The 14,068-nt window shown below is 36.6% G+C and overlaps 1 protein-coding gene across 2 annotated transcripts in view; it reads left to right on the plus strand.

Annotated features, from left to right (window-relative positions):
• Positions 1–14,068, plus strand: part of A1CF (APOBEC1 complementation factor) — a 167,189-nt gene that overhangs the window by 40,930 nt on the left and 112,191 nt on the right. For both annotated transcript variants that reach the window (XM_069239876.1, XM_069239877.1), the window contains exon 2: positions 9,540–9,683. In XM_069239876.1, the coding sequence (XP_069095977.1) occupies positions 9,585–9,683 (99 nt within the window). In that variant the 5' untranslated portion in view covers positions 9,540–9,584. The remainder of the gene's footprint in view (positions 1–9,539; positions 9,684–14,068) is intronic.

A 14,068-nucleotide genomic window follows, 5' to 3' on the forward strand; every position in this document is an offset into this window, starting at 1 on the left:
TCTGACCGCATGAAATTCTAATTTTCTTTGAAAACCCACTTCTTTCTCTTATGATTAGATGCTCACATTAATATTCATTGTTCTTTTACTAACTTTCCCAGCCTTATGTCTATGGCCATATTGGACTTTTACTAACAGACATTGCTAAATAGGCAATTGTATTTCCAATTATTCCAAAGTGTTTATATCTTCCTGTGTCACATACTGTGATAGTACCAATAAACAGTGCAAGCTCCACCATGCGTCCATTGTACTGTCAGATGCCCTGCACCATTGTCAAAGACAGTTCTCTTTTCTATATCGTCTCACAGATTTCAGCAATTCTAAATGTGGTGTGCGTTTAGCAAAAATCTCTAAATTAATTAATAAATTAGCAGAATGTTCAGTAAAATTAAAGATATCTATCCACGACTTCCAGTCCATTGTGTTTTAATTCAAAGTTCTCATCACTTGGATTTTTGGACACAATTTATACTTGATATGAACAGTTATGTTGTTAGTCATAGAGCTGGAGCTTTCTTTTCCCTATTTCAATATGTGACTGTCAAAAGTGTATGTAATGAGTTTGTTCAAGCATTTGTCAAGTCACCCTGCTCCCATCTTTTGGCCCCTAAACCACACATTTGGTATAAGATTACTCACATACGCAATACATAACACGGATGCACAAAAGGATGGGAAAGTGGGAGGGTTAGGGTGTTCTTAATTATAGTTATTTATCTATACCATGGTACGAGTTCTATATGACAACTTATGGGTACTGGAATCTGCAGTATGTGGGATTTTTTGTTGACAAGTCAGAAGCTGTATGCTATATTGAGTTGTTCTTCTGAAAAATCAATAAAAATGGTTCAACACACTTGGTGCAAAGTGTGGTAGAATGAGTGAGCTACAGCAAAATCACTGTTGGATTATACCTTGCCAGCATTAAATCCATGATTTATGCTATGAAAATGGCAATGCTTTTGGTGTATAGATGAAAGATTTGCACTAGTGATTTGATGATTGAGTGTGATTGCTGAAAAGGACTGGCAAGATTTATTTGTTTACAATAGGGGTGAACAGAACCAGGGTGTGTTACAGCATTGCTTTCAAGTATTTAGCTCTGGTGCCTCTGGTAGTAAAAGACATAATGGCATGTTTTTCAGTTTTCAAGTTGTACACCTGTTGCATGCATATTTAGCTTATGTTGTTATGTGACTTTTTTTAAATTTGAGGAATAGTTTGGAAACTGATTAAAGAGACACATTTGAAATATTGTATAAGATGATCTATATTTACATTTTAATTGTTGTTTAATTATTCTGTGGAATTCTTGAATCCAAATATTGTGGTTGCAGGTGATACTATGTAAATAGGAGATACATAGGACATCTTTTTCCGGCAAGTCTAAAGCTAATGCAAGGAGTGCAATGATTCCTGGTCTGAAATTGAATATATACTCTGGGGAAACACTGAGGTTCAGGTGCAATTGCATTAAAACCATTAAATACATTTCTAAAAGTATTATAGTCTTCATATTAAAAGGTTTAATAAAGAAAAAAAAAAAAAAATTGAAGCTATTATGGTTCAGAGCAACAAGATAAAGGAGCATTCACAAAAGCGACGCATCTACCAGGTTTATAACTGATTTAGAGTTTAGTGGAAGGTTTAATGTCCCTCAGGGCGAATGAGTATTTCACTCAAAAACTCTGGCAGGCGTCCTGTAAACCAAATTTAGAGATGTCCGCAGGTCCCACATACATCTATCTACATTGACAGGACCCACCTTAATGGTGTCTCCTATCAATGTATTAAAAGTTTGATGTCAGCTGCCTCAACATTTTCAAAAGATTTTTGTTTTTCAAACACTCACTCCTAAAGCCAACAGGATGCCTCCTTGGACACCATTCTCACCTGCACATTCTCTGTTCAGGACAGAATGAATCCTGAAATGCCCATACACATCAAAAGAAAATCCCCCCGCACATGGAGGACATTAGGTATATATTTCTTGAGAAATAATCTAAGTGTGGCAGGTTTGCTGTACTATCATGCAATGTTGACCCTATCATCACGTTTACGTAACCCCTGAAGTGACTCAGTTCATTAATATCAGTCAGAAAGTTCCACCTAATAGGCAAACACATCTAAATTAGGCAAATCCGCTGCTGCCAACAACTCCTCGGTCATAACAGCGCTGCTAGAGCATTTCAGGCATGCTCTAAATGAGGTCAATTAATCTTTTTCCTAGCATAATGGGTAGAAAGGTTGAGCATCAAAACTTCAATAACATTTTTGGATCACAGTATGACCCATTTGGCCACACAAGGAAAACTCCAGTCGGGAATAAAGTTAAAGGGTTCTATTACAAACAAAGGCTCACATTTATATAAATGATTCTCAAGACAAGACTATATAGATATAGAATCACCAGGGGTTGACCAAGGTGTCAAAAGTAATTTAGGCAAACTAACATCAAAAGGATTAAGCACTTTCTGATAGCTATACAAAACAACAACAAAATTATTTGGTGCTCGTGGACAAATGATGTCCAATTGTTTTAAGCATGAAGACAATTTAAGAATCATCTACATTTCTCCTACTAAAGCAAGATAAATCCCTACAAATTTGGTAAGTCTCAAGTTTGCAAGTGCTAGGCTAAAGCACATAAGGGCAAAAAAGAAAAAGAAAAAACAGGACAAAAAGAATTTGGAAAAACAACATCTGGGGCAAAAGGTGAATACCATGGTTGGCAAAAAGTAAGTAAAAAAGGAAGGTGTCAGCATTTCAGAAGCTCAGTCAAGAGTCCTCTTCTTGGGTGGGGGAAAAATTCTATGACTCAGCAAAGCATTGAAAATTGGGGATAAGGGTAAAGAGGGTCCAAGCATGAGTCAGAAAAGAAATGCAAGAACAATGCCCTTAATCCAACTGGGGATCAGCAAATTCAAGCCCACAATGATTGATGATTCATCGATCAGCAGCATTGCATAAATTGAAAGACTTCACTGTTCAATCAAAGTTGATCATACAACATGGATCTGAATTATAGGAACATATTCCCAAGTCCATCATGAGAAAGGCATCCATCTTAGCTCATCTGTATGATTTGAAACAAAATTGTAGGCTGCGTCAGTTTTCACATCCTCTGGTTCCTACATGTACCATCCTCAAGGTTACTTTCTGAGGCTCACCATGGGTAAAAAAATAGGACATCTATTTCCAAGCTAACATTCCATGGGAATAAAGTCTGAAAGAAACAACACGTTAGCAAGAATGATTAAGGGGCAGATGTATGAGAAGGTGGCACATCAGTACTGACACGCCACTTTTTTTGCATCCCGCTTGCCCCCCCATGACACCATGGTTGTGCCCTATTTACAATATGGCACACCATGGTGGTCATTACCACAACAGCGCCCTCCTTTTTGATGCTGTAGTGGCACTTTGATGCACTAGCATCAAACAATTTGACGCTAGTGCAGCAAAGCACAGGGAGGCCAACAGATAATTTTGGGTGCATCACTTTAACACCTGCCCTGAACAGGCATTAAAAATGACGGAAAAAATGGCGGAGTGAAATCTTGTACATGTCACTGCGCCATTTTTTTGGTCCTCCCTGCATGGGAACGCCCGCCTTGCATACATTATGCCTAATGCAGGCATAATGTGGTGCAAGGGGTTGCAAAGTGGCAAAATACTTGCATTGAGCCACTTTGTAACTATGGCGTGGGGGAACAGCCATCTTAACGCAGCCTTAGCATCATAAAAATGATGCTAAGGTGACGTTAAGGCAGAGCTAGGGGCTTGTAAATATGCCCCAAAAATTTTTTCCACACATTTTAGAAAACAGGGTTTTGCAGGTCTCACCTAGGCTAACTAAATTTAATTAAATGGCACATTCATTTATGTTAAGTAATGTAATAAAACATTTGAAAAAATGAATTCATCATTAATAATCTTGTTCAGTGCTCATGTTACAGTAGATTCAAAATAAAATAACTCTGTTAATACAATCGAGTAGGTACAATGGAGAACTATACTTTCAACAATAACATATAATATTTAAAACATTTCCTTCAAGAAATGTATTATTGCTTTATTGAAGACTAATAATTAACATGATAAGGAAACACATAAATTCAAAACAAATTATTATATTTGCAGTATAATAGCTCCACCGCAGCACATTAGATCATTAGTCTACAGCGAGTGCACCTTTACATAGCCTCTCAGTGCACCACTTTACAGTTAACTTGTTAGAGTTTCACGCAATACAGTGCCAAGTTTGTCATATATAGATTATTCTGGGACGTCAGTTGTAGCAATAACATTTCTGCTACATCAGCACTTTGATGGCCAGGCTGTCGAACCCTAAATGAGGGTGTAAGCATTTGGGGCCATATGTACGAACACATTTTCCCATAGACACAGAATGGGTAAAACCCTTTGCTACATCTGGCCCTTGATTCTGTGTTAAATCAGAAGTAGCTCATCTTACAAAATGCTAGTACCTGTGAAAGAGAGACTGATGATTAAATGTAAAAGGTTGACACATCTTAATAATATCAAGTTCAAGTTTATTCGGTTGTTCCAGACAAGCCATCTTACACAGTAAAAGTATAATAGAATCTACAATAAAAACCTGACACAATACAAATAATTTATAATAATAATACAGATAATTAAAAACCCAAAATGCCAAAATTTAAAATACACCTTATTAGGCAATACAAAGCACATTTTAAAAAAGATCCAACCCCACAACACCCTCTATCATCAGGGACCATACTCAAAAAATGTTGGGCCCGGCAACAATGTGAAAAATCCTTCCCCTTCAAAATGGGTACTAAAAATCTTCATCTAAAAGGAGCATAAAACTCACAAAAAAATGAAGTGCAGAAGGGTCTGTAAAGAGGCACCATCACATGGTGAGAATGCTTTTTGGATCAAACTCCAAATATCTTCAAGCTTATGCTTTCTATTGCTTATGTAGACGCCTTGGATGAAAAAACATAAAACATTGTGATTTTTATTACAAAATATAAAGCCTGCACTTGCCTTCACCTAAGAAGTTAGCAAATCTCAGTAGATCAAAAATATATTAGGTATAGCTCCATATTTTTACTTTATCTTTATTGATGGGAGGACATTGGCATTGTGATTTGCTGTCTAAAAGCGTAAAATGAACAACTGTAAAATTGGAGACAACAAATATCCAATGTCTGTTCATTGTTCTGAAACTCAAGGTATGAGTACTTATGTCAGATTCTGCGGTTTTGCAAATGTATCAATAGCCCAAAGGTGGAGAACTTTGAGAAACAGTGGCAAGAAATCCAAATGTATTAAGAAGTGCTATTAAAAAGTTAAACATTGAATTAATGGCTTAGCTTGCTTGTAATAGGTTTGTGACACCTACTTGTTTATATCAGTATTTCTTATGTTTAGAAAGTGGGTAGCATAAAACAGTGGGTTGCAAAGTCTTAAGCTTGTAAGTTTGTTACTGGGCATCTTTAACGGTGTGATACCCAATGCTTGCTGTAACAGCTTAAAACATGTTAAATACATATTTTACTTATATGACAAGATTGTGTATGGATAAATTGATTGAATTTACATGCAATCAAAATAATTACGTGCACTAAATTTGAATATTAGCAAGGTGAAGGTTTGCAACCACACAAGAACCTTTTCAGTTTTTACTAAAGCTGTTTTATGAGTGAGAACAGTCTTCCCAACTCTTGAATGGGTAGTTGCAACACTTTCTAAATTGCATGAAAGGGCTTCACCTTTCTATCAGTAGTTCAGAAAGGAATGTATCAATATTTTGTGACCATAATTGTGATTTCAAACCATTGGCCAGATACTCAAATCTTAGAGAGGGTGGTATCTAATTCACAATGGGAACAGCTTTCCTCTTGGTAATATTGATGGCTGCCTCATGGGGGAACAAAGAACCACTGCCTCCTCTTATAGATGCCTTCCCCAAAAAGATTTTTTAATGGAACTTATGTTCTTTCTTGGACCTGGCCTACTTTTTTTCAACAAACATTTTCCTTTTTGGGAATACCAATGTAAGGCCAGCGATATGCTGTTTCTTGCTGGCCTCCATCAGTGCACGTATAGCCAATCACATATATATTCATAAGGTAGGTCATTGGGAGTTCCCTGAAAATGCACAATTTGCAATGCAAGCTATTAGTAAATAGGTCACATCACAAATTGCATTCACAAACCAGTCAGTGCGCAAATTGAAATTCTCTAGTTTGCTATGGGAATAGTACACCAGGCCCTAGGTCCTTGTTCTACTGACTTGATAGAGTGTCATCAGGGCCAACTGAGTTGGCTTGATTTTTAAATTATGACAGAACAGCTTTTATCCTAAAAAGACTTAACCCTGGGGTGCTGTCTTTGAGAAGTGAACAAGGGATTTGTTTCCCACTGGGCTGACCGGCAGAAACCTTGGCTTCTGCCGGTCAGCCCAGAGGGAAAGTTGTAATGGGGCCAGTGGGGAGACCGCTGCACCATGATGGTCTCCTCGTTGGGAGTTTGGTGGACAGATGTTTTCATCTGCCAAACTCCCAGTGACCCCCAGAGTTCAGAAACTTTGAACTTGCACCATCCAGCTAGTTTTAAGTCTGAACACTCATGGGCCTATTCACAAAGATGACTTACCTTACACTTCCCAATAATTTGCACTTTAAAGCAACTTTACAATTTTTTGCTAGACACAAAATCAGGGGGCAAACTTACTCAAAAGTTTAGACTAACACGCCTCTACTGCCTGAAAAAAGGAGTGGAGCCAAATATACAAGTGTAAGCTATTACTACCAGAAGAAACAGTAGTAGGTACAGTACCAAACATGACCGACAACTGATACTGCAAAACACTCACATAGGGAATAATGGAGAGAGGGAATCAGAATAAAACCCCGTGGGAAATATTGTTGAATTAATTTAAAACATAATCAAATATAGTGTAACATTAAAAAAATATAAAATATCAAAATACTTATTAAGTAATTATAAAACATTTTAACAATCCTTTTTGAATGCATTAAATAAGGTATTCTTACTTTTTGATAAACTACTTTGAACGCATTCTATACATATTATTAATAATAATGATAAAAAATATTTTTGTACTTTATATGTAAGATTGTTTTGTTTGATTTAAAAATCAGAAATTATTTAAATACAATTTGATATGTTTACATTTATTAAATATTTATTTCAGATTAATACTGCTTTACCATTTTTTGCCATTTTGTTTACATTTAACAATTAACATATATGTATCTTTACTAATTTATTATAAAGTGTATACACTTTTTTAACTCACCCTATTCTTTACCACAGGGAATTTCTAACATCGACTGTGGGGTCTCCATATGGTAAAGCATAGGGGAAAATAAATACTTTCATTTAACTGAATACATTATTTTAAAAATTCTGTTAAATATTAATGTTAATTAATTGTATGGATTTATTTTAAGTGTAGAGTAAAATAAATATGCTACAGCACTATTAACTTAATTTTGAATTAAGCATTTTATTAATTTAAATATAATAAATTAAATAAGAATTATTTTTTCCAAAGTTCAATTTAAAAATAAACTCCCAACTAAAGAAAAAATATATGTTTAGTATGCATTAATAATCATTAAAAGTGACGTATAGAATTAATTAAACATAATGGAATTTTATTTTAAGAAAAATAGTATTATACCAATTCAAAATGCATAAATGTTTATTAAAATACTTTATATTTAAACTACAAAATACGTTTTATTTTAGATATTTTTAATAGTAAATTATATCTATTTATATTTGCACCTATTTAAATAGTTTAAGTTAATTTAACATTATATCCAATGGGATGTTATTTGAAGTCCCTACCATCAATATGTTATTTGGGAGGGTGTTACATTACCACTCGTTGTCCACGTGTGGTGCTGGACTTACTCTAGCTTTGAGCTTGGGTAATGTACTATTGTTTTGGGTCCATTTGTAACTAGTATCTTTAGAAGTGCAGTTTGTGAATGCCAGTGTGCTAACACTTTGGTGTGGGTAGCTGCATATCTGCCCCTCCCTAAAGCCTCTCTAAATCTTGCTAAACCCCTCCTTGCTCCTCCCTAGACCCCTCCCATTTAGTAGTAAGTATCCCTCTTTTTACAGCCAGTCATCCTGCTCCCTCCCCTATTTACTACTAACTAGTGATTTTACATATGTGAGCATCTCCCCATAGAAAAGGTTGGGGAGGTCGAGGTGGAGATTTACACTTGCAGCTTTATGATTAGCACATTGTATTACTTTAGCAGTAATATTTTAGTACTACTAAACATACTACAACATACAGGTTTTTGAATAATCGCTTAGAGTTCTGTAAGTGTACATTCCAAAGGCGTTTTGCACTACATAAAGTAGTATTCTGTGGTACTTGTTTCCGGTCTTCGTACGTACTTTTGTGAATTGGTCCAAAAACATCTAAAATGGAATACATTGTTAATATTCAGGGAGTATTCATATACAATGATTACTATTAGAAAGGGTAGTGCCCTCTTCACTGTTGTACAAAAAGGAGTTGAACATTTCGGGGGTGATTCACAAAGGCAGGTCAGAGTATGTAAAAAAGTACTCTGGTACTACATCCTCTACTACCAATGAATAATTTTGTGAATGTCTCCCATTGTGTTTATATGTCTTTGTATTACTATGCCTGTGTGCATGATACTGGAGTGTTGGATTCAATTTTGCATTTAATTGACCTCTCAAGCGTTCCCCTTCCTGATTGTTTGTTAACTTTCAAATGCTTAGCCAATATATTTGGAAAAACATGCTCTAAGTTTCAGCATTTTGCCCAATTTCATTGGGTGAACCATTAACGCCTCCCTTTGAAAAACGTTGCCGGTGATTGTGCCCTATTAATTGTGGAGTTCTCCAGTTGCCACCATAGTGTTCATTCTTTTAAGTATTCCAAGCAAATAGCACCCCAATTGATGCTCTTAGACATAAGGCCCAGCCCTGGTGTACTACTCAAAAATCTGCAAGAGTATGGTATGATAGAGGCTTTACAGCATTACAAACAGTTGAAAAATCAATGTCATTGTGAAAAGCTTGATTTAATTAATTTGACCCAAATCTTACGAATCCAGTTTTAACACATCTACAGAAGGAATACTGCTCCATTCACATCAATAAGTGGAAAGTTGCCATAAAACTGTGGCAGTCAACTTAGGCAAGTTTCCAAAGAAATTTGAGAAGCATACTGTCCAGCAGATACAAGCACCATCGAATGTATACAAGTCACAATAGGGAATTCATATTTAATACCCTTAAAGGCATGTGTTAAGGTCAAGATCATTAATGTTAAACTCAGTACAGTACAGTCACAAATTATTAAAAGATCTTCGCGAAATCCTTTGAAAGAAGGGGTCTGTTATTAACAGCATTAATGTCGTAATTGATAAAAATTGTATAATTAATATAATCTTAATGAAATTCAAATACGTGTGTTGGCCACTAGTAATTCATTTAATTTATCTTAAATCTGATTGCAGTGAGCACCCCTAATTAACCTGATTTTTTGCCGATAATCATTCACAATGGAATCAAATCAAAAGCCAGGGGATGGATTGGCCGGCACACAAAAAGAAGCTGCCCTGCGTGCACTGGTTCAGCGCACAGGATATAGTTTGATACAGGTAGGAATTCACGGTTATATTTATTAAATGTTTCTCTTTAATTTATGCCCAGTGTTAGTATACGTTGTTACAGAAGGTGAATCAAAATATGTATGCATGTGGCATATTAATATACGGTACTGAATAAAATGCAAAGACAAATCGGCACTGTAGTTCGGAGGACTGTATTTCTTTTTATAGGATCAATCACGATTAAGCAGTTCTGATATTGAGGTTTATGTCACTATCAGATATGGATGTTTGGTATGCCTTTATAATCTTCCGTATTTTATTTCATTTTCTAATTACAGGGGCGTTCTTTTGACGAGAATGGCCTGTACTGTTAATGTAATACCTTAGGAGTGAATAGAAAGGCTAAAGTGCCCCTTTTTCCACATGACACCTTAAGTGTGAAAAGTCGTGGGGCCTCTATTTTACTTTGCCCTAGGATTTAGGCTGCATCTCATTGATGAAACCCGCCAAGGCTAAAACTGGTTTGGGGTTACCTGTGCTCACTTTCAAAGAGGGTGAGGACTGGCAGCTTGGGCTGAACTGTTACTCTTGAAGCAGGACTAAAGGGTAAATTGCCTATAGTTCTCTGTTAGGAATGGCACACTGAGCGGAAACTGATAGACTGGAATATGGGACAAAGTTATTCCCGTGGTTGGCACTAATTTAAGCATTCAACCCATCTCTATTTCCTTTTTTACACACCAGATTAGTACTCTCTCTCTGCACCAGATGCCAAGAGAAACATGCAATACATACATATCCCAGAATTACTTGTAAGTTAGTGTTTAACAAAATCCCACAGTGCAAAGTAATCTTGTTTGAAGGTGTCAAATATGGCCTGGCTCACTTAGTGACTACAGTACAGTTGGGATGAAAAGGGCAACAGGTGGGCCAGTGAGTACCACGTATTACAGGGAATACAACACTGTACCTGTACATAAGTCACCTCGAAGTTCCATCACTTAGACTGCCATCTTGTGGTTTTATAGGTTCTCAGGACTCTTTTGATACTTGCAATATCCCTATTTACTGTAAGGCTACTTAATTGCATCTCATCAATAAAGCCTGGTAGCCTGCAATCGCTGTATAATACACAAATTCTAAAGTCCCTGTATAAAAAACAGTCTCTAATTTCTTTATAATAGGTGACTGGTGATACAGAGTCACCTATTAAAAAGAAATCACATAGTTACTCCACTGTAATAACTTATTACAGTTGAGTTCTGATGTCACCGTGCATGCTGCTAGACACAACAGACCAGGCCAAGGCAGGCAAAAAAGCAGCTGCTTAAAAAACGAAAATGAAGCGTGGCTTTTCTTTGTTCTGCTACATTTTTTTAGCTGTACAGTAACACGCAGAAAGGTGATATTTATGGCAATGTATGTATTTTTTGAATTCATTAGGTAATTATAGAAAAGTTAGAATCTTTCTATATGTTTCTACGCATTCCGAACTACTGTATCTTTTTTAAAAAAGACTGACTTCTATTAAACTTAACCTAATTTCTTTTTTGCAACAAATATTTAACAGTTTTTATATATGTTTAATTTTGCACTAGAGATTCTATTTTTAGTCTTCATGTTTACGAACATGCTCTCTCTTTCTTATGAAAGAGCTAAGCACCAGGGATTTAATTTGGCTGAGGGAAAGGTAATGGTGTGTCCATGTATTATGAGAAATAAAGTACCCCCTGTCGTACATGATAAGGGTATTGCAAGTCACCTTGAAGATCTATAACCTTATAAAGAAGCTCTGCCTTTGGTCTTGTTCCTCTATGTGGTCCTGGAAAAACTTGGGCCCTGATTTATACTTTTTTTGCACCTCATTTGCGTCATTTTTTTACTCAAAAGCAGCGCAAACTTACAAAATACAAAATCCAGGGTTGTGGAATGCATTTTTGGCCGGTCAATATATTCATTCAGACTATGAGGGGTGTAAAGAATCATCTAATGACAGAAGGTGTTTCGGGCTGAATCCCCTGTTGTAAGTCCACTTTTGTCATTAGACGATTGTTTACACACCTCATAGTCTGAATTAATATATTGACCGGCCAAAAATTCATTCCACAATACTGGATTTTCTCAAATTATTTATGACTAGCTTTGAAAAAGCCCCAGGCAAACCTGCCATAGGGGGCGAAACACATGTTGGCTTTCTGCTCACATATCTTCGATCACCTGTCCAAAAACCTCAATAAAACTTCCTTGAACTTACCATCGTGACTCTACGTGATATATATTACCATATGCCTACAAGTTTGGAACCTCATATGTGGATGTATTGTGGGTTTCGCAATTTTCCTCAAAACCATTGCCACTATAGACCGCTTCATGGTAAATACTGTCAACTGAAGCTAGTGGTGTTGGCAACTGAACTCCACTGCATACCAATGCTGAAGGCCTCATCTTTAGTGTTAACTGAGCCTATTGGACAAACACTCAGTGTAAACACATTAGACAGGGCAACTAGAATTATAAGGCAACGAACAATGAAATTATGTGGCAGAGTTGACTAAATTATGCGTCAAGGAAAGCCAAGAAAATGTAGATTATGCACAATATTATGTGGTTCAAGTCAAATTATGTAGCATATTCTTTGGTATTATTTTCAAGATGGTATGTCATTTTAACACGCTGATACAAAGTGAGTTCCAGTGACATTAAATTGGCATCTAAAGTAAGAATAATAAGCCTATCCGAAAGAGAAAAAATAACCAGCAAATACAAATGTTATCCTTACATGGAAACTCAAAAGCGCCATTACAATAAACTGTACTTTTTACTCTGGAGTAGATAGTGGAAGCTTTTACAAAGTTGCACTCAGCAGAAACAAGCATACATTACACACTTCTCATAATTCAAAGTATTTCTTATTTATTTATTTGTTGTGTCCCAGATATGTTTGAAACCTGTTTCCAGTTTCTAGCCTGCCATGGGTTCACACTAGAGGGATTTGCAAAAATATTTCCATTAAAAGGTAGTACTGAGGAACAAAATGGTAGTTTCCTGCGTTGTACATAAACAGCTCACTAGGAGGTATTTTAGATTTCAAAGCCTTATATCTTAAAACTATGCACGTGTGAGATTCTAGGAAGATCTTCTCCCCTTGTGAGAACAGTGTCTTCATTCTAAACATGATTGTGAGTAAAATGAAACGGCACTTCATGGAAAAGAAGGAATAATTCTTTGCACCTTGTTTGAATTACTTTTTTGTGTCTGAGGTCTTTATTTGAAGCTCAAGACAAAAGCCATGCCCCTCTCCGTCAAAATAAAAGTGCACACTAAATAAGCAAAATTGTGGCTATCAACAACTTAAAGGCACCTGTTAAAATTTGAAGTGCTTGGCAATGCGTTGCAAACATTATATTACTTGTAAGCCATCCAAAATAGCATTATTTGCGTTAATGTCTTCAATTTATGCAGCAGATGATAGAATTGGTGGTGAATGTGTCAATCCAACATTTGCACAGAAACATACCAGCTGCTCTGTCAGATTCCCCTCACCCAAGGGTAATTCCTCAGATTACCTTCGGCTACTTCTGCATATATATTACTACCAACAAGAACTGCACCCACTCCCTATGTTGCTTAAGAACAGTCACTTCTCAGACAGGTAGATGTCTCAGGCTGAATGTGTTCCCCTTCCTCAGTTGAGCTGTATTGCTTTGCAGAGCTGATTATCACTGCCATTGTCACAATGTTAAGACCTGAAAAAAAGGACCCCAGGGCAATTCATTTTCTGATAGTTCTGAAGTTGGGATTCAAAATGCTATGCACATAGCAGACGACTAAGAGAGCCTGTCACTTCGGTGTGACGAACGGCTGCTATTGCCACAGTCTACACAGAGCTTAAAAGGTACACCATGCTAAGGTAAAATCTCTTCCTCAGCAGTCACTGTCATGAACTAGGGACTCATTGGCAATTATCATGAGAGCCTGACGGGCCTTAGGACGAAATTTGTGCTTCGACAGACCACTGTCAAAATAGTTTCTTGTCAAGTTTTGCTGTAAACAGTAATGCTCAATAGATGGCTGAGGAGAAGCGACAGATCTGAGATACACAGCATTAAGCAAGCATACTGCGCCGCTCTCAGGGGTGTCAGTTCCTACAGCTGATATTCCCAGGCCTGCAATTTAACTGACATTTACAATCTAGTTACAGCTGACTTACCTCTGACTAACAAGTTCACAAAGTGTCTGCACAACCTTATCTCAATCTCAAATGGAAGCTCTGTAGAGGATAATTGCTTGATATTTTGGCAATAGAGAGATATCGCATTAAAACAGTTCTTCACTGTAAAATCTTTGGAGCGTCATTGGAATTTAAATGCCTCGGTTCCATTACTACTTATCCCAAAGCTTTTTCAGCAATCAGATCTTCTGTGCCATATATC

The sequence above is a fragment of the Pleurodeles waltl genome, chromosome 6 (assembly GCF_031143425.1).
Source record: "Pleurodeles waltl isolate 20211129_DDA chromosome 6, aPleWal1.hap1.20221129, whole genome shotgun sequence".
Classification (NCBI taxonomy): domain Eukaryota; kingdom Metazoa; phylum Chordata; class Amphibia; order Caudata; family Salamandridae; genus Pleurodeles; species Pleurodeles waltl.